At 23.5% G+C, this 26,482-nt stretch overlaps 1 protein-coding gene across 6 annotated transcripts; it reads left to right on the forward strand.

The window, feature by feature from the left end:
* Nucleotides 1-108: 108 nt before the first annotated feature.
* On the forward strand, nucleotides 109-26,482 carry LOC132919912 (endoribonuclease Dicer-like). 6 transcript variants are annotated; one of them, XM_060981840.1, is made up of 31 exons: nucleotides 109-402; nucleotides 1,414-1,460; nucleotides 2,329-2,477; nucleotides 2,542-2,719; nucleotides 3,360-3,485; nucleotides 6,996-7,168; nucleotides 7,232-7,454; nucleotides 7,508-7,840; nucleotides 7,917-8,044; nucleotides 8,737-8,974; nucleotides 9,050-9,162; nucleotides 9,337-9,469; nucleotides 9,536-9,769; nucleotides 9,829-10,002; nucleotides 13,273-13,486; nucleotides 13,560-13,717; nucleotides 15,405-15,586; nucleotides 15,649-15,860; nucleotides 15,922-16,169; nucleotides 16,269-16,304; nucleotides 17,169-17,222; nucleotides 18,392-18,520; nucleotides 20,969-21,112; nucleotides 22,028-22,240; nucleotides 22,295-22,436; nucleotides 22,577-22,785; nucleotides 22,848-23,121; nucleotides 23,358-23,578; nucleotides 23,648-23,816; nucleotides 24,106-24,178; nucleotides 25,760-26,482. In XM_060981840.1, exons 2-31 carry the CDS (start codon nucleotides 1,443-1,445, stop codon nucleotides 25,932-25,934), a joined length of 5,073 nt encoding a protein of 1,690 aa, XP_060837823.1. In that variant the 5' UTR covers nucleotides 109-402; nucleotides 1,414-1,442; the 3' UTR covers nucleotides 25,935-26,482. The 6 variants fall into 6 exon arrangements, with proteins under 6 accessions (XP_060837823.1, XP_060837825.1, XP_060837824.1 ...); XM_060981841.1 differs by having other exon boundaries at nucleotides 110-402; nucleotides 15,925-16,169; XM_060981842.1 differs by lacking the exon at nucleotides 17,169-17,222.

Consider the following 26,482-nt stretch of genomic DNA (forward strand, 5'->3'; position numbering starts at 1 on the left):
GTGGTGGTTATGGTTCTATCACGAAATTATGTGCTTCTATGGTGGTACAAATGTGTTATGTTTTGGTTAGAACTTATCATAACCATGTGAAATAGTACACTAAAAAAGTAAAATCATAATAGGTATTATTTCAAACATTATTCCATTTTGCGAACTAGTGACTACCGTATCCGTTTCTCAGCCGGAAAACTGGAATAAACTCGTTATTTACTTATTCAGTAATTCGTCGATTAATATATCAATTGACCTGCGATGGCATGATATGATCATCAAAAGTTTAATCTTTAATTTCAAAACTATATACTACATTTGTACTCTATAACTTAATTTATATAACACGGAATTTACTACAGTTATTATGGCGTTGTAGATGGTGTTTGGATTCTTCTGTTTTAACTTGTGGTAAATTTTGTTGTGTAATTAATTTTCATTATGATTCGGGTGAATGTTATGAACCAAGTGCTATTAAAACATAAAATTCAATACAATATTTGAGTACAAATCTTATTAGTTTAATTGATTTAACATTTTTTAAAGGAAACTTCTACCTAAATATAATTACACATATTATTCATAAATTATTATTAATTATAACATAATGACTTTTATATATAGATATTTTATTTTCTTGTCTAATAATGAATTTATTAAATTTTGATTTTTAACATTTTTTTAAATGGTATATTTAAGTATTATACATCATAATTTCAAATCAATGAGATTTTTTTGTTCTACTTAAAGAGTGTTCAATTAAACAATTAATATAAATTTAAAAATAATTATTTTAAAGCTCACTGTAATTGTTTGTATTTCATAGATCTGGAGTTCTTAACCTTAACTGTATTTTAGACTACTTTAAAATAAAAAGTACAGCCTACCACAAAAAAAAAAAAAATATTAATTTTAATTTTAATATTTTGATGTTAATTTAAAAAGCTTTTATTGTAATAAAATAAATACAAGTTGAATTAATTATTTAAATATACTCGTTTCTACTAAAAACTATATATGTTTAATTATTAGTTGAAATTATATTCCATTCACATTTAGAAGCGACCCAGACTGTGATCAATTTTTTTCGGTGGTTACATACATAACTGTTTCCTTTACTTAATCAACCACCAGTAACATAAACACAAAACAATCCATGCCTATGCACAGAAGTCAGCCGCTCGGATTGCTTCTAAAAGTGAATAGAGTATATAATAAAATATATTCCATGAACCATTGAGTAATCATAAACACACCCCCTAAGTGTCCACGGACCACCAGTTAAGAACTTTTACCTAGATAACTTTATTATATTATTTTTGAATAAAGTATAATGTTAAGATATACAGTATCTATTATAATTAAATGATATTAAATATTTAAATGTACACATTTTTAGTTTAATTATACTTTGTGTTAAAGATTTCCCGTTTCTTAATTCAAATTCAAAAATGGACAAACCGCCAAAGGTAATATACTTATTATTAGTTTACGCACTATCCATTTTATACATTGAAATATAAAATATAATCACATTATAATAATTTGCAAAACTACCTATATTTAAATATATATCAAATCATATCTTTTTTGAAATAATATTTAAAGTATGAATTAAGTAAATTAAAAAATTGTGGAAAATTAAATTAAATTTCTTGTCTTTATATTTAATAGTTACTCTTAAAAGTTGTCAGTGATTATCTAAATGAATTTCAACATTTAATTGTTTACATAGATAAAACGACAATTTTTTGCTTACATATTTATGATTTATGAAATAATATTCAAAAAAAATTTAAGCTATTATATCAAATACCATATAAAGATAGTATAAAAGTAATTTCTTTAAAAATGGAAATTTTGTTTTGTTTATTTGTTAACTAAATATACTATACGTTAATGCGCATAAAACATATGAAAACGTTTAAATTTGATAAAATATTCTACATATATTTCTGTTCAATTAAGTTTGAAATATGAAACTTTCTTAGAAATTCCGATTCTCATAGTAATAATACATAAAATTATGTACAAAATAAAAACATATTAGTAGTATTATTTATAAAGTTAACTACAGTGTATAATTTTGGTTACACACAGTTTGCTTAGTTTAACAACGTATCGGCAATAACTTAAATTTATTATAAAATTGTAACATAAATTTTATATTTTTATATTTATTTTTTTTTACTTTTCAATTCCGTATAATTTTAATTAGCAATTTTATCTGAACATATTACATAGTACCTATAAAACAGTTTTTTGCATTAAGAAAAGGAAAAATGAAAAACTTGCCATATTTAATTATAATAATTGTATATTCAACTATTTTTAAAGGGTAATTCAGATATAGTGCCTCGAAAATATCAACTTGAGCTTTTAGAAGATGCAAAAAAATCTAACACAATTTTATACCTACCTACTGGAAGTGGCAAAACATATATAGCTACAATGCTTGTTAAAAATATGGGAGACTGTTTAACTAAGTATATATACAAATTATATTTTTTAAATAAGGCACATATATACAATATTTAAAACTATTTCTAGACCAATGGGTCTTGGAAGAAAATGGACATTTTTTATTGTCCAATCTGTACCACTTGTTATGCAACAAGCAAATAACTTAAGAAAGCATTTACCATGGAATATTGGAACATTTAGTGGGGATATGAATGTCGACTTTTGGTCTCAAAACCATTGGAATGGAATATTAGAAAACTGTCACGTAAGTACCATGATAATTAATATGTATGAACTAATTAGAAGTGGCACTTATAATATATCATCAAGTTACCTCTAAGACAAAGATCTTTTAAAAAAAAATGTAGATTGGTCAAATCAGTTGAGACAATATTTTATTTATAAAACAATATGTATAAAAAAAAATTGTTTTAGCTTTAATACTATATAATTAAGAGAATGTCATACCTGTATGTAGTATGTGTTGTGTCCATCTTTCTAACATACAACTAGTAAATTTATGGTCAGCAAAATCCATTTGAAGTTGTAGGCTTTAATATTATAGTAAATTTACTTATTATCAAACTTAAAAGTAAGAAAATAATCTAGATCTTCTTTTAGAGGTTTTATTGATATTATAATTTTAAAGTGAATAAATACATAATTTAATGCTCAATAATAATTATATTAATTACATTTAATTATTTTAGTACTATGAGTTATGATTATTGTTTGGTATGTTTTTAATCATACATTTTTAGATTTTGAGTGAAACAAATTAATTTGTTACTTTACACAAAATTGGGTTGGTCAATTTTATTAAATAGTTGTATTTTTGTATTTATATTATTATTTCATTAGTTAATCCAAATAAATTAAAATTTTAAAATTTTTTTTTTTTTTAGATTTTGGTTATGACTGCTCAGATTTATTTGAACAATCTGAATCATGGTTACATGCAAATCAAGGATGCTAATCTTATTATATTTGATGAATGTCATCACGCTGTAGCATTGCATCCATTTAAACAAGTAAGTTAATTTAGGAACTCTTAAATATAGTATCAAAACTTTAATATTAGGTGTTTAGGTATTAAAGTATGTATGTTGCATGTATTCATAATATGTTGAATTTATTAAGGGAATTGGAAGCGATGATTTATTGTCTTTATCTAACACATGCAATATAGGATTATAGACATGTTCTATTTCCAACGCACTGATTGATATAATGAAGCGATTTTTTGACATTTATGATTTTATCCTTTCAAAATCTGAAAAACGTTATATTAAAAAAGAGTAATTAAAAAATTGATATATTTCAATTTTTGGAGTAGTAAAAATCAAAATATCAAAAATGTGGGATAATCGATCTCATGAAGACTTGGTAACGAACTCAAATCTGTATTCAGAATTCTTATCGCTTCATTATATCAATCGGTACGTTGGAAATAGAACACGTCTATAATCCTATCTTGCGTGTGTGTTGGACAAAGACAGAAAATCATCGCTTCCAATTCCCTTAAATTTACTTTTTAATTCAACTTATAATTTATAATTCAAGTCAAATTATGTTACCTGACTTAAATTTTGATAATTATTTACTATATTTTACAAATTATTAAAGTTGGGATGTTGTAGTTCAAAAAAACATTAAAAAATTCCTAAAAAAAAAAAAATGCTTAAATATTAATAACAATATATTGTCAAAAGCTTATTATTTGATTACTAATTTTGTTTTATTCATCTAATTTAATAATATTTTAGTAAATAATTGTACTGTTACACATAAAAATTGGTAAAAATTAATTAAAAAAAAAAAAATTAAAAATTGGAAAATAAGGTAATCACTCTATTGGTATACTCGCGCCGGCGAGAGAACGCTTTTCGTTGGCGCATCCAAATGACGGAGCTCCGCGGTTTCGTACCCACATTTCTCCCACTCTACCACGACGGCGTTGACGGCGGCCAGCGTTCGGGAAGGTTAAGTGGTGGGAATGCGCGAGATCGGACGAATTTTGGTCGCCGCCCAAAAGCGTTCTCTCGCCGGCGCTAGTATAGTAGGTATTTAATATTCTTTGTAATTGAGGAGTAAATCACTGTAATGCAGACATGTCAAACTTAAAGTATTAACTGGAAAAAGAATATTGAACAGAATACTTTGCAGGCAATACAAAAAATTAATTTAAAAAAATATATATACAAATGTATTTCAATTATTGCTAGGAAAGTGCATAATATGTAAATACAAATTTATAACTCTTAAATAATTATTATATGAAATAAAAATACATGAGTTAAAAAAACTGTAAGTCATAGGAATTTATGATCCATTAGTCTAGTTTAACGTCTCGCAAACAGAATTGAAAACTATTTAAAGGGTAATGAGTGATAAAGTGTACCCTGTTTTCTGGAACACACGGTATATATCTAACTATAAATGTGAAATGAAAATCTTTGTACAGGGTTAACTCTGGAACTACTTATCAGATCTTTTTTTTGTTATTTTTAATTTATTATAATAAGTAGGTATGATATTTATATAAATATTTAAATGTATAGAGAGAATATTTATTTTTATTTTACTTTTCACAATTGAATTAAGATCATTTACGTTAGAATCATGCATTTATATATATTTAGTTACTCTGTAAACTGTAAATAATGGACTAAATTTGTACAATTTTTAGTTAGTGAACTTCAATTATTTCTTCTGGTTTATGGTGTATTAAAATATTGTTGTGTTTCACTCTTTTAGACCAACGAATAAATAAAAAATTTTCAAATAGTAGTAAAAGTCTACAACATGTAATTTCTTATACGGATCATATTAATTTTAATTTTTTTGATTATTACGTAACATTTTATTTAAACCAATTTGATTCATTTTCACTGACATTATAATTTAAAAATAAATATTAATCTTTTAAATATTTCAGATACAACATATTTTACTAAAACAGGAAAAAAATCTAAAAAAGTAATTTAAATAAATGTAAAAGTGAAAAAAAAAATAAAAATGGCTAAATAAGCAAAATACAATTTTGTTTACTAATCCTACTTAGTATGAAATAAATGTGTAGCTGACATAGCTGACATAACCTAATCTATTGATATAATAAAATTAAGTTGTATCTTAATATGCTACCTTCATACCTACACAATATTATTTTAAATTATTATAAAATTGTTTCTTTGTTTTATAAGTATTAAGAATTTTAAGTTATGACTTAATAATGTTCTTAACTTATTTATTGTCTTCTGGTATTCTGAAGAAAATTTTCAAATTAGTTACTTGTATATACTGATCATTCCTCTTTTAACTATCAATTTGATAGGTATTGGTCATTAACTTGATGCAACACTTGATCTTTTATTGACCTTAATCTTTCTAAATTTTAATTTTCGCACCATTTACAGGTTCATCAAAAAATTTACTAAGGGTAATGCATAAAAATACAAAATTTTTTTTATTTAAAGAACTTTCAGCAAATAACTATTTAGCAAAAATACAAAATTATAAGTATTTAAATTTGAATTTTACATATTCTTTTAAATTACCATTGCAAATAATTCGATTCATCAATTTTAAACACACACATAAAATATAAGTAAAAACGTTTAAAAGTTTCTTTACGTAAGGTAACTTATTCAAAAAGAATGTATGTACTACATTACATTACATACAATGTAAAATAATGATGAAAATGCAAATTTTAAATGCATGATTATTAATTATGAAAAATACGACATAAATATGCATATAAAATGTAATAATTCTAAATACTTTTATTTTGAAACAAATTGTTGTATGATATAGTATGAAAATGTATGTACTTGAGTGTCCTGTTTATAGCAATTTGTTACTTGTACAAGTCTTAAGACATGTTGAAATATATATATATATATATATAATTTCTATGTTAACTTAATAATTTTACAATGTTAATTCTTGTATGTGAACATGGGTAATACAAACAATTTTCATAATTAATATTAGAATTTGTGGAATTTATCAAAATGTAGTAATAGTATAAATATTGATTTAATAATTAATATTTTATTTATGTTTTTGCTTTAAATTACATTGTACTTAATGATAGCAACGGCTCGTGCCTAGGTGTGCGCACACCACATAAATTAATATACATATAATAGTGAAAATGTATAATAATTAATTCATTTTAATACAGTATCTGTAAACTGTATTTATTATAAAAAAAAAACTAAATTTTAAAAACATAAAAACACGACAATTGTTATTATACTCCTAAAATTTAATCGAGTTATGTAACAAATATACATCAACTAGTGTGCAGCTCAATCTGCATCAGTGCATCGTCTGTCCATGTAAAATACGTTAGGTTGTCGAGTTGGGGAAATGGAAATTAAATGTAACTTAATGACCTTGGTATGGCTCCTACTGCACATTTTTGTTATTATATTGACCAAAACATTAATTCAATTTGTAATATACATAACACAAATAATTAAATTAAAATATATTTATTATTTTTATTGTTTATCTATTATATAAATCAGATAATGCAAGTACTTCATGATTCCAATTTAAATAAAGATGAATGTCCTCATATTCTTGGACTCACTGCTACTTTGATTAACTCAAATACCAAAAATGTCAAAGAAGAATTAACCAAATTGCAACTTACATTTAATGCTACTATAAAGACTAAATATGATGAAAATATTCAAATGTAATTATTAAAAACAAAGCTATTAAAAATATAATTCTAAATAATTAATGACAAGAATGGCAGTTTTTCAGCACGCCCAGAAGAGTTTATAAGTTTATATGATGAGTATACTTTGGAAGATGAAATGAACGCTGTCACTAAAAGAATATCAACAATCGAATATCTTCTAAGAAAATTTCAGGCTCCTGCAAAAATTGAACCAATTAAAGAAAATAATGAAGTATATTATTTGGATATTCAAAAAAGTCCTTCAAAGAATTTTGCAAATTATTTTCTTGATATAGAGGTAAATTTTTAAAGTTTTTTTTTTAAGAAATGATGAACAAAATTGTTTATTAGGTAAATCTTCGAGATGGAGGAGCATATATTGCATATTTAGCAACTTGGCATTTTTTGGTTGAAATTGAAAAAAAAAAAAAAACATGTACTGATAAGAAAAATCTCACTATTATGTCTTTGGTATTATCAGAATTAACTATAATTCGAAAAATGATATTTGACTTTATGAATAAACACTCATCTATTCACAAAGGTCATTCAATTACATTAAACAATACATCTCCAAAACTAAAAAAATTAATGGAACTTTTATCTACTATAAAAGTCATTGATACTTGTTTAATATTTGTTGATCGCCGAACAACTGCTAAATTGTTATACCATTATATCAAGGTATATTAGAATAAAGCAAAATAATTTATTATTAATTTTAATAATTAATCAATTTATGTTTTGATTTCTCTAACAGGATTTTATTCATGAATATAATCAAAAAAATATTATATGCGAGTTTATAGTTGGTGCAAGAGGAATATTTAGTCCTGATTGTAAAGAAATGGTGTATAAAAAACAACAAAATAATGATATTATTAAGAAGTATTTTATAATCAATATATTATAATATGGGTGTCCCACGGAGATCTGTCAAATGAAATAATGCAATCACTTTTGCTCTAATCAATATTTTTATAAAATGTCTTTTAAATATAATTCATAGTCACTTGCATTACATTTTTAATATACATTTTTTATTTTTATATTTTTATACCAAAAATAAAAAACTTAAAAATTGATTAAAAAATTTCCAAAATATTCAAATAGCCAATTTGTAAATCTGATTTAAAAAAAAATTTAGATAGTAAAAACATTTATTTAAGTCAAGTGGCTGATTTTTTACAATTTTTTTAAATATCAATATTCTCGTCAGGTTAATTACAATCTAGTGTATGTTAGAAGCATTATAATTTCAAAAAATATAATTTTTATTTTAAAATATTTTATATGAACATTTTTAAATAGGTGCAATCTAACTATTTTTTTATTGTTTTACATAAACTAGATCGTAATTTACTGAACAAGAATATTAATATTTAAAAAACTTGTAAAAAATCAGCCACTAGACTTAAATAAATGTTTTTACTATCTAAATTTTTTTTTAAATATTGCTTAGAACAAAAGTTATTTCATTTGTCAGATCTTTGTGGGACACCCCATATATATGTATTACAAAATTATCCTACCTAAACTATATAATATTCATAATCGTTTAATTTTTTTTTTTTTTTTAGGTTTAACGATAACATTATTAATGTTCTCATAACATCAGAAGTATTAGAGGAAGGTGTTGATATACAAACTTGCAATTATGTCATTAGATATGATTCTCCTAAAAATTTTCCTTCTTATATACAATCTAAAGGAAGAGCTCGTTCTGCTGAAAGTAAATTTATTGTTATGGTGCCAAATCAGGTGAAATTTCAAAAAACTCAATCTGATTATAATAAAATGGAAGAAGAAATTGTTAAAGTATACTAAAAAATTTCCTACAAGTCATTAATTTTGGAAAGAAATAATATTTTACTGATATTTTTTTTATTTTAGATATTAGTAGATAATGACATTGACGATGAAAATAATGATGAAAATATGACAGAAGTTTTTAAAACTAAATGTGCTACATTAACTCATGATGCTGCTATAAGTATTATTAATAGGTACCTCATTTTAAAATATAATCATTTTCCTTACATAGTTTTTTGATCAAAAGTTAAAATATGATGCTAATATGCTATAAAAAATACCTTTAAAAAGTATCCTTATATTTTCTTAAAATTATAGTAGATTAGTATTAATATATCAATATATTTTTTTGTTGGAATGATTTATAGGTATTGTTTTTCTTTACCTCAAGATAGATTTACAGATTTAACTCCAGAATGGTATATTGCCCAGAATAATAACAAGTTTAAAAAATACAAACTAAAATTGCCAATCAATAGTGTTATTAAGACTTCCATTGACGTAATAGTTTTGTATAAATACATAAGTTATTATAATTAATCATATGTTCATTATTGTTTTTTACAGGGAATATTTTGTGCAAATAAAAAAAATGCTAAAAAAAGTGCAGCATTTAATGCATGCATTGAATTGTATAAGGTTGGAGCATTAGATGAATATTTGTTGCCTATAAGCATTAAAAATAATGCTATATTTAATGATTTAAAATGGTTTCCACATTGGGATGAGACAGATATTGAAGCAAGTAATTATAAATTAAAAGCAGGAACTAATAAAATGAAGAGGATGGTGCATATTGAAGTAAGTTATTATATTTTTCATATTATATTGAGGTTAATAAAATTATGAATATTGTATAGAGTCCAACACACTTACACGGATCTTATCCACAAGTAAATAAACCATCATATTTACACGTTCTACATTGTGTTCCTGATTATATCCAACTGGAAGAATGTAAATATGAAACATTTGATAAATTATTAAAGTTAAATAAAGAATTTGGAATTTTAACTTCTAATAAATTACCACAAGTAAGTTACCCACAATTTATTTTTAAGTTATAGAAGTAAACTAACTACTTATAAATCAATATAGTTTATAGCTAAAATATTTAACAATATTTGACATTTATCCAATATTTTATTTTTATTTAATCTTCAAGAAGATAATCCTCATTGAACATGTTTGTGCTCGTAATACATGACATTTTCAAAATATTTTGACTCTTTTTGAGCTATTTAAAAAATTTAATTCAAGATTCCACATTCAAAAACGATGTTCTTAAATGTGTATAAAATCATTAAAAATACATAGGCACACTTTTATTTTAAATGCATTTGGAATTAACATTTTTTATAGCTAAAATTGTATTTAAATAGAAACACTAATGACTTACTTATCGTAAACGATAAAAATAGTTATTAATTTTTGAATGTAAACAAAATATCAAAAATCATTTGAAAAGAAATTGTTGTTTGATAATATTTTATTCAAAAAATTTTAAAATATGATTATTCGAATAAAAATTTATTTGAAGAATTTTAAAACATAATACTTATATAAAATACAAATATATTATAGGATGATTCATATTTATTTTTATTCTATGCTATATCAAGTGATTATTTTATTACAAACTACTCATTATTTCAAAAAGTATTAATGTTTTTGATAATATATTTTTACGTAGTTTCTAGTTTTTAACCGTTCTAATTTTACATATCCTAAAGCAGAATATAACTATATTATTATTTTTATTATTTTTTTTTTTTTCATTAAATTGATGTTATGGATTTTACTTATTTAATGAAAAAAAAATAATAAAAATAATAATATAATATTCTACTTTAGAATATGTGAAATTAAAATGGTTAACAACTAGAAACCACGTAAAAATTTATTTTCAAAAACATCAATACTTTTTGAAATAATGAGTAATTTGTAATAAAATAATCACTTGCTATAAAATAGAATAAAAATAAATATAAATCATCCTGCAATATATTTTTATTTTATATAAGCATTATTTAAATACATTTTATTCAAATAATTAAAAAAAAAATCCTTCAAATAATTATCTAGATAATATTTTGCCCAACTCTGCTAAGGGTATTAGGTGTCCAGTGGGACATCAGTATGAATGTGTTAATCTATAATATATCATTAATTAAGAAAAACGATTCTGAACGTAAACGCCAGTACCATGGTACTTATCTGTATCAAGTATATTTCACAATATGCTATTAAAATCATTTATTTTTTCTTAAATATTATAGTAGGTACAACTATTTTCTTCTGAAAACATTGCATTTATTATACTACATTTTGAGTAAATAATACTTCACTTTAAATACTCTAAAACAGTGTACACTGTACATAGGTTCATATTATCATTAAATATTAAATTAAATTAAAATATTAAATACTTGCAGTTATAATCTCTATGAGTCTCATAAAAAAAAAATTATGATATCCCTATTATTTTAAACAAATAGTATTACTGGAAAATACATAATCACAATTCACAATACATCGTATAATGATAAGTCCTTACCAAATACAGCACTACTGACAATTGGCCAATATCTATAAATATTCTAAATCAATTACCCAAAATACACTTGTCCCCTTAGTGTCTCAAAAACCCAAATTGGAAATTATACAGCAGTATTATAATAGTACTATATACTATATTAGTGTATCAATATTTGTATTAGCTATCGTTGATATTTTTAAAAATATACTTAAACTTACAAAACACTTATTATTTGCTGATTTCCTTCTCATATAATGCAATAAAATGACATAACACCAAAACGACAATAGAAATATCACAAAATTCACTCAATATACTCTAAAATTGTTCACTTAAAATGGATTTTAAATTTTCCGCTGTTAAAAGTCAATGCACTACTTTTCATACTAGCCAAAAGCAAATATCTAATTATACATCAACAATTCTCTGATTCCTGTTTATTATACTTCCCTTTTACTATGAATAATTTTTGACAACAAACCAGCAATATCCGAATAAACATAAAAACATTTTATCACCATACAGGAGAAGGGGGGAAGCAACATGAAGTTACAAGAAGTTTTAAATGAAAACAACGTCATAAAAATCATTATATTTTTAATTAAAACCTATCTAAAAATTATTTCTATCATTGTATAAATCTAATATCCTTATCTTTAAGAATCACCATAAACAGTATTTTTCTATTTTTATTTACTTATTTAAATCTTAAATACTCTAAACTAGTGGCTGTCAACCAGAGTGACATGTCGTTAAAGGGTAACATATACCCAGCTGAAGGGTGACACCAAATCTCCTCCAAGGTCAAATTTCCCATTAAATGCATACAAATCATTATTATTTTTGCTCTTATATTTTTTTATTTACCAGTTTAAAGTGTCAACGTATATTAAATCCAGCAACTCAAATAAAGTATATACTTATTATTTTTCTGCGTACTGTATTTATTTTTTTAATAAAATAATAATTCTAAAATATATAGTTAAGATTGTTTATTATTTTGATATTAGCGTGACACAGTGTTTAATTCTAATAGCTAAAAGAAGATGACATTAATAAAAAAAAGGGTTGAAAATCACTGCTCTAGGCTAATAACCTGTGATATTGAAGCCTTTATTTAATATTAATAACATATTAATAAATGCAATGATTTTGGCAAAAAATAAATCAACCTATTGTAATACCAATAGTAAAATAAATTACTTTAGTAAAAATATCAAAAAACATATGAAATATACTTAGTGATATAGGCTGACTGACCTCTTTGGTAAGAATCATATTTTTTATACTGTGTATCATTAAATTCAAATTTAACACATCCATTACAGTGACCTACTTGACACTTACTATATAGTAGAGTGTTATCCATTTTCCCATCTTTTTAATTAAATATTTCTGCACTAAAGTTATTTATGATTATTTTTAAGTTATTTAATAATATTCTGTATTTATTTATTTAATTATTTAAATCTTTATTCTAGAAAATATATGTAAATAAAAAAATGAGATGTAGTGCTTGCTAAATTATTAGTTTAATTTGTTTTACAAAAAATGTACATTATACTAGATATTGCTCACCAATATTTTTTATCTACTAGAATTAAATAAATATGTAATACCTAATGTCTAAAAAAAAATGTATTACTAACAAATTCTTCATTTTTCTCTGAGTTTAAAATCCTAAATACATAAAAATTAAATTGCCAATATTCATTATAATTTTAAATAATTTTATTAACAATTATTGTTTTTATCCCTAATACAGGTATCAAATTTTCCTATATTTTTACCTTTTGGTAATGTTAATGTTAGCATAATGGTAAATGTTAAAATAATGAATCTTGACCATACAAGTCATAAGAAACTAGAAAATTTCCATAATAAATTATTTGTGGATGTATTGGGTATAAAAGATTTTATTGCAAGAAATTATAATAATGAAGATAATTCATACTTAGTAGTTCCTATTTCTTTTGCAGGTTTGATATTTAATATAATATATATATATTATTATTATTTTAAAAAAAATGGTTTAATATTTTTGTATTTTAGAAAATATTTATAAATTGGATTGGAATGTTATCAATATAGACAAATTTGTTGAAACAGAAGAACCTACAATGGAACAAAGAAATTCTAAATTTTATGAAGAATATCTTGAAATACCTAATGTGATTTCACCGTGGTACAGAAACATAGTACCAATACAAGTAATAATATTTTTACTATTAGTTGTAACCCATATAAAAATGGTAAAATACCATTTAGGTTAATTACCATTCATAGGTTTCTTATAAAATAAATCCAAAATGTTGAGAGGGTGCTAAACAAGATTTATTTTCATCTATGGTTAAGAAAAAGTGAAAAGAAATTGTTGGATTATTAAGGGTGGTGTCGGACTAGTTATACTTATTATATGTCCATAAAAAAGTGATATATCTGTATATTATGTCTGATGATCAGAAAATCTTTGACATTATAAAATTATTGCGTAACTTGAAAATTAATTATGAAAGAGTATTATTTAAATTCAAATAGATATTACAGCTCCAAATTATTTTAAACTCATTTATAAATTCAAATATTTTAGGCAAATCAATCTTAATATTAGTGAATAAGTATAATATATTATTTCTTTTAAAATATTTAACTTTTAACTATTATTACATATTTATATATATTTATAACTACAGCTGGCCTGGTTGTGTATTGCTGCGATCTCAGAAGATAGAAAATATAATGAACTCCAAAATTCATTATACTTTTGTTGTTTTATTGAAAATAATTTTAATTAATTTAATCTAGTGCCTGTAGATATTTTTTGTTTATTGATCTGGCGCGTATACAAATAAATCAAAGGTTTTTCGACGCGTGAGTTGGCCACGTATAGTTATCCGTGTGAGAAGCATGTATATTCTCCAAATCTGGCCCATACATCTATAGCGATTGTCCTTGTGCTTTATTGATGGTCATTATAAAAGCGAGTAACAAAACTGCAAACGTTTGAATTCAAATAGTGTATCTGTTGGGATCATTAGAATACATGGCAATAGTACATCTTCCCCTATGAATTTTTGATTCAAAATTTTAACTTCAACAACATTGTTCATCATATTTTTTTATAGAAAGTCTTGTACCGTTACAAAGTCTTGGTCGATTGATACTTTGGAGAAAAATGATAGGCACACCAATTTTTAAAGTTAAAAATATGTACTGTGGTATACCTGGCAAATCGTGTGAATTCAAGGTATCCTGGATATTTGACAACATCGCTCTGATTCATCACATTGTCGATGGACTTATACGTTGTCACTTCACCTAGTATTCGGTTTTGAATGCTGAAATGTATAGTATGTAAGTCTCTTAGGATAGCGTTTCATAATTTGCTGTCTTTCATGCACTGAGTATTGTTGCTTATTGCACGCAAAATTTACATAACTTGTCCATTTTTTTTTTAAACAACCCTTTATTAAGGTTATAATCATAATTGACATTGTAATTGAACATAGCAAGATTCAAATCCACGTACAGTTTGTCTTGGTCGGATAGCATTTTCAATTGATTGCCAGTTTTGTTTCCCATTGATCAATTATTTCATTCAAACAGGCTTGAGTAGTACATACTCAACAGTTTCTAATTGTTCGACTAATCGACTAAAGTTTAATGGATATAACTGTTGACAATGCATAACTTGTAATTTGTAATAGTCATTATAATTGTATTTAATGTTAAGACAGTATAAATGCACTGTCTTTATTTTATTTGTCACAGGCAATGCTGTATGGATCAACTAGTACAATATAAAATCAATCTAAAACTTATTTGTATTGTTTAAACGAATTATAATTTTCAACATTATTGATAACACTTGTTGGTTTTTATATTTATAATATTTAGAGATATATTGTCACTGATGTTTATTCGGATATGACACCTGAAAGTTCTTTTCCGACTTCTGAGTATGATACATATGCAACATACTTTAGTGACAAGTATAGCATTCATATTACTCATAAAAATCAACCTATGATAAAAGTTAAATCATTGGGTGTATCAAAAATAAATTATTTAATTCCCAGGTAATATTATTATAATAATAAAGAATTTTTTAAATATAAATAATATTTATATTTGTTTTTAGAATTTCTACTGGAAAAGTTGATAAACGAAGTGAATACATAGAAATACTTATACCAGAATTTTGTACTTGGCATAAATTTCCATCAGTTTATTGGTTAAAAGCTTTAATGCTGCCAACTATATTATATCGATTAGATAAATTATTATTGGCCGAAGATCTTCTTGTAAAAATTAATTCTATATGTAACATTGAAGTAGAAGACGATACAAACAGTAAGTTAAATATAATATTAATTATTTTATTTAATTCATGTTTTTATTATTATTTTGTTAGCAGAAGATACAGTAAAGATTGAAGATTTCAATGGTTTTCATGAAGGCAAAAAGAAAAATATTTTATTGCCAATTAGTGAAACATTAAAATACATAGAAAACTCTCATGGCAATAATATGATTGGTGAGTGGAATTCAAACAATTTTCCTATTGATATTGAAAGGCAAAAAAACACAACAATGTTAGATGTTCTAAATTATCATACATTTATGTACGCTGTAAATAAATCCAAGAGTAACGATAATATTGTGAGTAAAAATACATATCTATTCTATACTTTCTATAATTATACTTATAAATCTACTCATGTATTTATTGTTTATTAACAAAGTGAATATTTATTTTAGAATGATCAAAATATAAATTCATCCAGTTTAAATGAGGTTAGTAATTTAATAACTAATTAGTATTTCAATATATATTTATATTTTTCAGTTAATTTCAGGCCCTAATCAAATGTTATGATATATTTAAGTGGTCAGATGTATTTTATAATGCTTTAGTTATAAAATACAAAAATATGGGGCGTTAATTTTTATATTATGAATAAACATTTTGGATCACAATTTTACAAGTTATAAATATGTTTTAGTATTTATTAGTATTAATTATTAATAATATAGATTAATATGATTTAAATGGTGTTTGAACTATTTATTAGTTTCCTGACGTCGTGGTCATCATCACCTCTATGTGGGCTGTGACCCATTACAAATCGGTTATCATAATAATATAGCAAAAATCACATTATTTTGAAAATAATTATACTTTTATTGACATATAATACAGATTGATGAAGATTATATTTTTAATTTTACATAATTTTCTTTACATATTTGTATACATTATATGAAAAACAACATATTTTTAAAAAAACTGGATAATTTAGCGTCCCGAATGCTTATATCGGGACAACAGAACAGACTTGAATTATGGTACTTTCTCATTTAATACAAGACGTCTGGCCACCCTACTTTTGATGTTTAGGTCCTAAGCACTTTCAAATGATGTTTTATAGAAGTCTAAAAAACAATTCATCAGAGTTAATAAGTTGTTGTAGATTTTATTTAATAATTAAATATTTTCCAATAATACATTACTTACCATTTTTTAAACAAATATTATTTATTTAATTAAATAATAATTTAATATTAAATTATTATCAGTGAATTATTTTTTTATTATCTACTATGTACATATAGATATTATTGATTATTTTTAAGTTCTAAGGGTTACTTATATTGCAGTTTAATTCAAAATCGAAGTACAAATCACCAGATGGAAAATCAAATTATAAAACGGTATACAAATATTTGATACTTTATTGTTATTTATTTGCTTTGCATGGCCTTTCTTTTGGGTGTTTATGTACATTATGATATTCCCGATCATTAAAGTACTTTAATTGACAATTTCCTATATTGACATACAGACATTGAAACAGTTTATGATCCATAGGCTAATGTGTACACTGTATACCTTTAGAAATATCAGAATTTATGTGTCTTAAACTTTTTTATTATAGTGAGCCCATTATTTAAAAATCATGACATTAACATTTAAATTCATATTTTACAAACTACACAAGAACATCACTTCTATCAAATAAAATGTTAATTTGATGATATTCAAATTTTTAGAAATTTCAACTCAAATGATTTTTAAGTTTTTCAAATAAAATTCTTTTTTTTTATAAAATGTTTAATCAACATGTGCCTAAAGAGTATGACACTGCATATTTTATGATTTTGAGAAAGTGCACAATTCTATGACTTTATTAAAGGTATTTTTTCTTAAAAGAACTCAATATTAATAAGTTCAAATTTCTGAAATTGAGTGAATTTAATGATAAATGTTAATATATTATAAAAATCTATTTTAAAGTTTAACAATTATTAATGTGTGATATCTATCTTCTTGTATTTAATTTGAATACTAAACATATGTCTATTCTTTGTATCTTATATATTTTTATTTTTAAAGATAAAGCTTGAGTAGATATAAAGATAGTATTTATTTGACATGATATTTCGACATTATAGTAGAACTTTATTAATTCAGACCCTATTAGATCAGTCTTGGCTTAATCTAGATAGCCGTTTAAGGCTGTTTTCACAAATGTCCCGGATGTTTTTGCAATTATACTGTAATTAAATACCAATTGCATATTGTCATTTATGTTATCCATTATTTATTTAATACTAAATATGTATTTCTATATCATAATGGTTAAATGGTTAAATCTATAATACACATTTTTTGGTTATTTTTTTTTAAACCGGACAACATAGAGCCCCAATTAGTCCAGATTTATGAGGTTCTACTGTATCATAATTTTAGGATTTTATTAGAATTTAATTGTCATTATTCAATGTAAGAAGTCAAATGTTACCTTCATGAATATTAATGGGTCTAAAGATCTATATTCATAGCAAATTCTCAGTATTTCAAAATTTGAGTTATATTTTAGGAATGCAAAAAACGTAGATATTCATCATATGATAAGGAACACCTTGAAGAAATCAATAGATTAATGATACAATCAATGCCAGAGCCAATTATTCTTCAAAAATTAATTGAATTCAACATCTATTACTTCGTAAGCATATTATGTTTTATATAACAATATAAATATAATATGTTATATTGTTATTTGTTTTTGAATGAAATGCAAATTTTCTGGATTTTGTACCTTTATTTGTTTAATACTTCCAAGTCCCATCATATTTTGAAAAAATTTTAAAATCATATTAAAATTTTACAATGATTGGATTTATGTGTATTATGTACTATAATAAAAAAATTTTTCTGATCAAACTAGCATAGTTTATTTATTATAAGAGGATGCCACATCTACACATGTTTTTTCTGTCTTACAAACATACAACAAGTATACGATATATCAAATTTGTATGCAATAGAATCAATTGTGTGTTTTTAGCTTTAATATTAGAGTGAATTGACTTAATATTAAAGTAAGGTTAGGTTTTTTGATATTTTAATTGAAAGTTAGATATTTTCACTTTTAAGCAAGATGTGAGTAATGTAAATATAAGGGCTGTAACTGAATAAAAATTTGGGGGCTCCAACATTTTTTTTTAATATTGATGCTGTTTTATAGTCAATAAACTATATACACCACTAAAATGTTTCTACTTTTAAAATTTGGGGGGGGGGGGGTCCAAACCCCTGGACTCTCTCACTAGTTATGACCTTGGTAAATATTTAAGTTAAAAATTTTCATATTCAACTTTAAAATTAAAATATCAAAAAAAACTAACGATTCAACAAAGATAATGTTCTTATCTTTATACTATTTATACTATTTATTTTATTCACTTTAATAAGTAATATAAAGACTAACAACACACAATTGTTTCTTTTAAGCATAAATTTGCAATGTTGTATTTTCATAATTAAGAGACAATACTTAGGGATGCAGCGTTCTCTTAATAAAAGTAATAAACTATACTGTATTTCAAATAAGAGTTACCTCAAGTAGTGGAGCTTCTACACACGACAGTGTCAATGAATGGCTACAAATGGCTACACGCTCCAAATGTCTCACTCTTGGGAACATAATTTTATTATTCTAACTACTGCCTAACATAAATTTTGATCAGATTGACATGGTAAAGCAATTTTTCAGCTGGAAAATTGTCAGTAACAAAAATCGATTTCATTAATGAATTTAATATCTGAACCAGACAAAAATTGTTTACTGCTTGAGGTTACCCTTATAAGACAGAATTGAGTTAGAACACATAGATTTAGCGCTTGTTTAGCTTTACTTGATTTAGCACAGATAAATCATAATGATTTATTATTATTAAATAATATTATATAAGAACTTAGAGAAAATGTGTTTACTTATAGTTTTTATAGAACATTTTTAAAATTGAATGTTAAGTATCTACTTATAAAAATAATTAATGATGTAATAATGGTTATTATATTAGTACATTTTAGAACAATTGATTATTTAATCTATGTGTAAACTAAAAAAGGTTGACATTTTTTTAATAAATAATTCATATTTATAATAGAAATTTTTTATAATTACATTCAAGGAACCAGATAAATAGGTTAAAGTGACTGATTTACAACAACTGGACATTAAGAAATAAAAAAATTATTACAAAACAGGGTATATCAGTGGTTTTCAACCTGTGTGTCGCAGTCTCAGGGGTGTCGTTGATTATTAACAAGGGAGCTGTGCCCACACTAAAAACTAAAAATGTTTCCTGTTATTATTATCATTATTTGTTTGGGAGTTATATATTTTACTTCAAAATCAAGAGTCGTAAACCCAAAAAGGTTGAAAACCACTGGTATATTATATTATATCATATTTGAATCACAAAATGTTAACTATTTATATTTTTTAAAAGTAAAGTGTATTTTCATTTCATATTTAAATAACACTTTATTTTTAATATTTTTTCTTTTATCTTCACAATCTTTTTTATAAATTGTGTTATATTTTTATTTTTATATTTTAAAATTCAAAGTTTATTTTTATTTTAAATTATTAATAGCAATATAATTATTATTACATTAATAAATTAATATTTTGCCAGTATAAAATTGTATTTATTTTAAGTAAAAATAATTCTCGTATTACGATAATTAATTATTTAATTAATACACAATTTTAAATCAGTGTTTAAAATATGATTTTATATAAAACTTACTTTAATCAAAAACCATATTTAAAATAGGCTCATTAGCATGTAAATACTTTTTAAGTATTACAAAGATTCAATACATTTTAAATTTATGTTTTAAAGATTATCTCTATCATAAAATAAACATTAAATTAATTGAGACATTATAGGCTGTAAGTATAAAAAATATTTTATTTATCGTATGTGTAATAAAACAAAATAATTTTTGTCACTATTGGATAACTTTAGAAATGTTTAACAATATTTTTATAATGAAATATTGCCTTTTAAATGTTGCTTAGTAATTTAAAATATATGTTTATATATATATATATATGATTGAATGAGTGAATTAAATGAAATTAAATGAATTATTTTAGATAGAAATTGAGAATATACTAAAAAAGGTGTTGACTGAGATGAACACATTAAATTTAACAAACAATACATCACCTACACTGAGTCCATTATCCAAAGAAGTTTCAAAACAAAAAATCGGGCCTAAGCAGAGTGATATTTTAAAAGTAATAACAATATTTTAACTAATGAATAATACATGTATAAAAATTGGGCACTTACAAATCTATTTAAAATTATTAAATGCAGTTTAATATAAACCCATACTCATTGTTAATTTGTATTATAAATGTGTTTAATAGCACAGAATATAAAATTAATTAAAAATTTGTAGCCCTTTTTTTCATTAAAAATTATTCAAAAAAACTGGATTCTAATTCATCTTGGTAAAATTCTCTAAAATTATATCTCTCTCAACATAAATTCCGAAAAACTGTTTTTATTATGTGTTTTTATGCTAAATATAATAGAACAATCATATTTTTATCATCGTACTTTATATTTGTTATACTTACATAACCTAATTTTTAAAGTTTGAAATTGCCGCTCTATTAAAAGAGAACTTTGTAATTCAAGTATTGAGCGTTTTCAATTTTGACCTCCTAAACAGTGTTTCCTAAACTGGGGGGGGGGGTTGTACACATTTTTGAAGAGGCACAAGCTGTCATCACCAAGCACAATTTGCAGTTATTTAATTATTTATTATATATATTCAATATTTTTAATTTACAAGAGGGGGCGCGAGACTTGAAAATTTCTAAAGGAGGCGTAGAATAGAAGAGGTTGAAAATCACTGTCTTAAAAGTCCTAACTAAATTAAATATACTTTCATAAATGTTTATCAAAGTTAATTATCTAAGCATTTTTATTTTTTACTACTAGGAAAAAAAATATATTTATATGTATTGAAAAATAATAAAAGAAAATTTTTAAATAATTATGCTTTTAGGTCACTGGTTTTAGTTGTACTTAATTGAAGACTTGTTAGAGTCTAGTTATTAAAACCAGATATTTAACTTCTCCTTTTTATTCGCTGTTTTTCTTATAACTATGAATTGTTTATATATATTTTTTTTTTCTAGGTTATAACACCACCATTTGCTAATGATATGTTTAATTATGAGCGCATGGAAACATACGGTGATAGTTTCCTGAAATTTGCTGTATCATTGGTATTATTTGATGCATTTCCATTAGATAATGAAGGAATTCTTACTGAATTAAAAATGAAAATAGTTGGAAATCGAAATTTGTTGTATGCTGGCAGGAATTTAAATCTTGGATCTTATTTAATGGTATTTTAAGATTGAAAATTTGTAAAAAAAAAGTTTATTAAAATTAAAATTTAGGTAAATGTTTTTGATCCAAACATGGATTGGATACCTCCATGCTTTGGTGTTTCTCAAAAATTAAAAGAAATCATTGAGGAGGGTCATGTTAAATCGGAGGTACTACATCGGATAATTATTCCTAGAGACATTCAAATTACTGGTAAAATATTAATTAATTATCAATAAAGAGTTTATTAATTATTAGAATGTTTTTTCCTTCTTAATTTTTAGTTTTAAAGCATTTTATTTGTATTTTATGAAAATATAATAATGGTACATTAACACTTATTTTAATTTTAGGAATATTATCAGATGAAATTTGGAAGGAAATTGAGATTGAAATCATAAAATTTAAGCAAGTGTCTGATATGCCAATGTCAGAAAGTGATGATGAAGATAGTACGCCACTAATCGGCCATTCACAGTCTGATCTATTTATATACAAACAATCAGTCTCAGATAAAATGGTTGCTGACTGTGTAGAGTCATTGATTGGTACTTATGTTTATGTGAGTATTGTGTATAATAATATGTTATTTTTCTTTTTAACCACATTTTGTTTAAATTTTAGAAATGTGGAGTTGAAGTGGGTTTTAAGGTCCTTCAAGGTCTGGGTATAATACCAAAACAATTCACTGATGCATTTAAGCCTCAACCAATTGAAAATATCTTCGAAAGTCACAATTTTTCAAAAATTTTGCCCGGATATGAACTACTTGAACGAAGAATTGGCTACTCATTTAAACATAAGCATCTATTAGCTCAGGCTCTAACCCATCCAACTTATCAATTTGGGTTTACTGAATGTTATCAAAGACTTGAATTTCTCGGTGATGCTATACTTGGTTAGTTATTATTGGATTATACAAAGTATTATAATATAATATATAATGTTTATTCAATAAGCATTTTGTTGTCTTTCTAAATCGTGTTGATAGCTATGTATTATTTATTTATAAGGCTAGGCAATATATTTTTTGATAAAAAAAGATTAATTATAAGTTATGATTTGTTTTTAAAATCTAAAAGTTTAATCTCTAAATAAACTTCAATGATCTATTTAATTTGTATATTATTTTAGATTTCTTGATTACAACATATATAATAGAACACTGCTATCACAAAACTCCAGGTGAAATAACTGATATTAGATCTTCATTAGTAAATAACATAACATTTGCTTCATTGAGCGCAAGAATTGGACTGCATAGATTTATCTTAGCTAAGTCTGTTCAAATGACTGAAGCAATAGATCGTTTTTATGAGCATCAACAAAAAAACAATCATAAAATTGGCCAAGAAGTAAAATTTAATTTAATTTTTTTAATACGATATAGTATACAAATAGTATAATGTATTATTTAATTATAGATTTTGTATCTCATAGAAGAAAGTGATTGTTATGCAGCTGAATCTGTTGATGTACCAAAAGTATTGGGAGATTTGTTTGAGTCACTAATTGCTGCAATTTATTTAGACTGTGGTAGAGATTTAAATTTTGTGTGGACTATTTGCTATAGATTTTTGGAAAATGAAATTAGTAAGCTAATATATATTACATTATATTAACAATATCATGTTATTTATACATAAATAAGCAATAAATCTTGTTTGAATAATATTATTTTTTCCAAATTGTATGTTCATAATGTAAAATAATTTGATTGAAAACTTAAATATTTAAGTTAACTTATTCAAATGCTTTCAAAGCTTAGTACATTGATAGTATCAGTATATTATTTAATAAGATCTAATGCTATTTAAATTGTAATATATATATATGTTGTTTTATACATCATTATTAATTATAAATAAATTTTGTTTTGCAGAAGAATTCTGTACCAATGTTCCTAAAAATCCTATACGTATTTTACATGAAACCAAATTACAACCGAATTTCAGGTTTGTACTGCTTAATTTATTAACTGAAATTATTTATTTTAATATGGCTATTAACATATTAATTTACATATTAATATTGAAAACAATTTTTCAAACATATATTCACTAAAAAATAATTATTATTAGATTTAAATTTATCAACCGATCCGCTGTATACTAGGTATTGAGTGGGTCACTGTCATAGATATATTAAATTTGAATTCAATGATATATCAACGTATATGAAAAATGATTCTGAGCGGAGACTAGTTGTCACTAAAATATATAGCTATTAGTCATTAATTTAACATTTAATATCACAGTAGGTTGATATAATTTTTTCTAAAATCATTGCATTTATTATAATTTATATTATTAGTATCTAATTTTTATAATAATATATATTTATACCTTACTATATTGTTGTTAGTTGTTATTAACTTTTTAATCAATACCACTTTACTGTAACACAGTATGAATAAATTCATGTTATAAATAGATAATATTTTAAAATTGCTCTACATATTTTATTTCACTGCGTATAGTAAAATTCTTAATATATGTTAGATTTAAATTTCCACAAATAATGTTATTAAATTATAAAAAAAACAATTAACACTATTATTTGTCATTTAATTAAGAGGAATTTCATATTAAATTTTCAAAATTTAATTATAAAAAGTATTTATGAATGTTTAATTACATAATAGCAATTTTTTACAATTTTGATGAATTTTGTCAACATTTTAAATTGAAATGCTTATAAAAAATTATTGTGACTAGATTTTTAATATTTTGTAATAAATAAATGTACAACTTATAAAAAACTTTACATTCAATTTTCAAGTTTTTCTACTCAGTAAATAATTTTTAATCAATATTATTTTAAAAATTTCTGATTCATATTAATAGCTCAAATAAATAAAAATATTTTGATTATACCATATATAGAAAAAGGTAATATAAATATTTAAATTGTGAAGTAATTTCAAATATCTACTGTTATTTTTTTTTAAGTTAAAAATTTGATTTATGTAAAAATTCCCATCTTACCTTAATTTTTGATCTTTTTGTTGTGTAAACTAAATCTAATTTTCTATCTATAACTACCATTAAATTAAAAAATCGATGCATTTTTACAAAAATATATTATACTATATACTGTCTACATTAAAAATACATACAAAAAACTACTTTTTATTGATTAAATTAATTACTAACAACAATATTTATAAAGTATAATAAAATATAACTTAGCTTATTAATATAGCTAGACCATTTCCACTCAGAATCATTTTTCATTGCATACATGATTTACTATTGAATTAAAATTTAATACATCCATAATAATAATGAATGATGAGTTGTATAACTTCAAGACACATATTTTTACTAAAAACTAATCTTCATATGAAAAAAAAAATTATGAAACAATATTCACATATTCATTGAGCATCTTGAAATCTAATAATATTTAGATTACTAAATAAAATTTCTAAATTTTTATCTAGGTTTTATCTATAAAAACAATAATTCAAATATCAAAAAAGTTAATTAATAATATATGCATATTATATTATTATATTAATATTTATTTTACAGTAAACCTGATGCTTCTGCTGAAGCAATGAATAAAGGCTTAGGAACCATGATGAAGTTAGAGATCATGTTGAACAACAAAATCATAGCTATGTATGGTTTTGGTCAGAATAAAAAAGAAGCCAAGGTTGCTGCTGCCAAAATGGCCTTAAAAAATATGAAAAAAATGTTGTTATAACTATTCAGATTATTATTTTTTTTTCTTCTTCAAGCATTCATATATTTGAGTAATGATAATATTTTAATTTTTAAGATCCTATTATAAATGAATATTAATTTGTCAATGTTGTTTAAATATTTTATATACATATTATTTATAATTAATTATATTAAACTTATAACTTGTCAATTAAAAAAGAATTTGATTTATAATTCATATTATGAATAAAAATACAGTGATTTTTGTTATTACTGTTTTATGTCTACCTTTGTTTATAATTCATTACATACATATTATATTACAGTGATTTACTATGTATACAACACCAGCCTTAATTATGTGGACTGACTACATTGAAATATTTTAATGAAAAAAAAAAATTAAATACATATGCTAATAATTATTATTAATATTTTTTATAATTTTTGGAATGACATTGTTAAAAACAAATTAACTTTTTACATTTTTGTAATATAGACTGAACTAAAGTAATGTTTTAAATTTAAGTATATGATTGTTAAAATAAAGTAATAGAAATTGTATAAAATACAGAAAATGTATTAAGA

This window comes from Rhopalosiphum padi, chromosome 2 (assembly GCF_020882245.1).
Source record: "Rhopalosiphum padi isolate XX-2018 chromosome 2, ASM2088224v1, whole genome shotgun sequence".
Taxonomy (NCBI): Eukaryota; Metazoa; Arthropoda; class Insecta; order Hemiptera; family Aphididae; genus Rhopalosiphum; species Rhopalosiphum padi.

Excerpts from the sequence above, each read along its gene's own strand:
- LOC132919912 (XM_060981840.1), top strand. Across the intron at positions 2,478-2,541 it reads ATGGGAGACTGTTTAACTAA|ACCAATGGGTCTTGGAAGAA; the intron begins GTATATATACAA and ends AACTATTTCTAG. Across the intron at positions 13,487-13,559 it reads AGTTCCTATTTCTTTTGCAG|AAAATATTTATAAATTGGAT; the intron begins GTTTGATATTTA and ends TTTGTATTTTAG.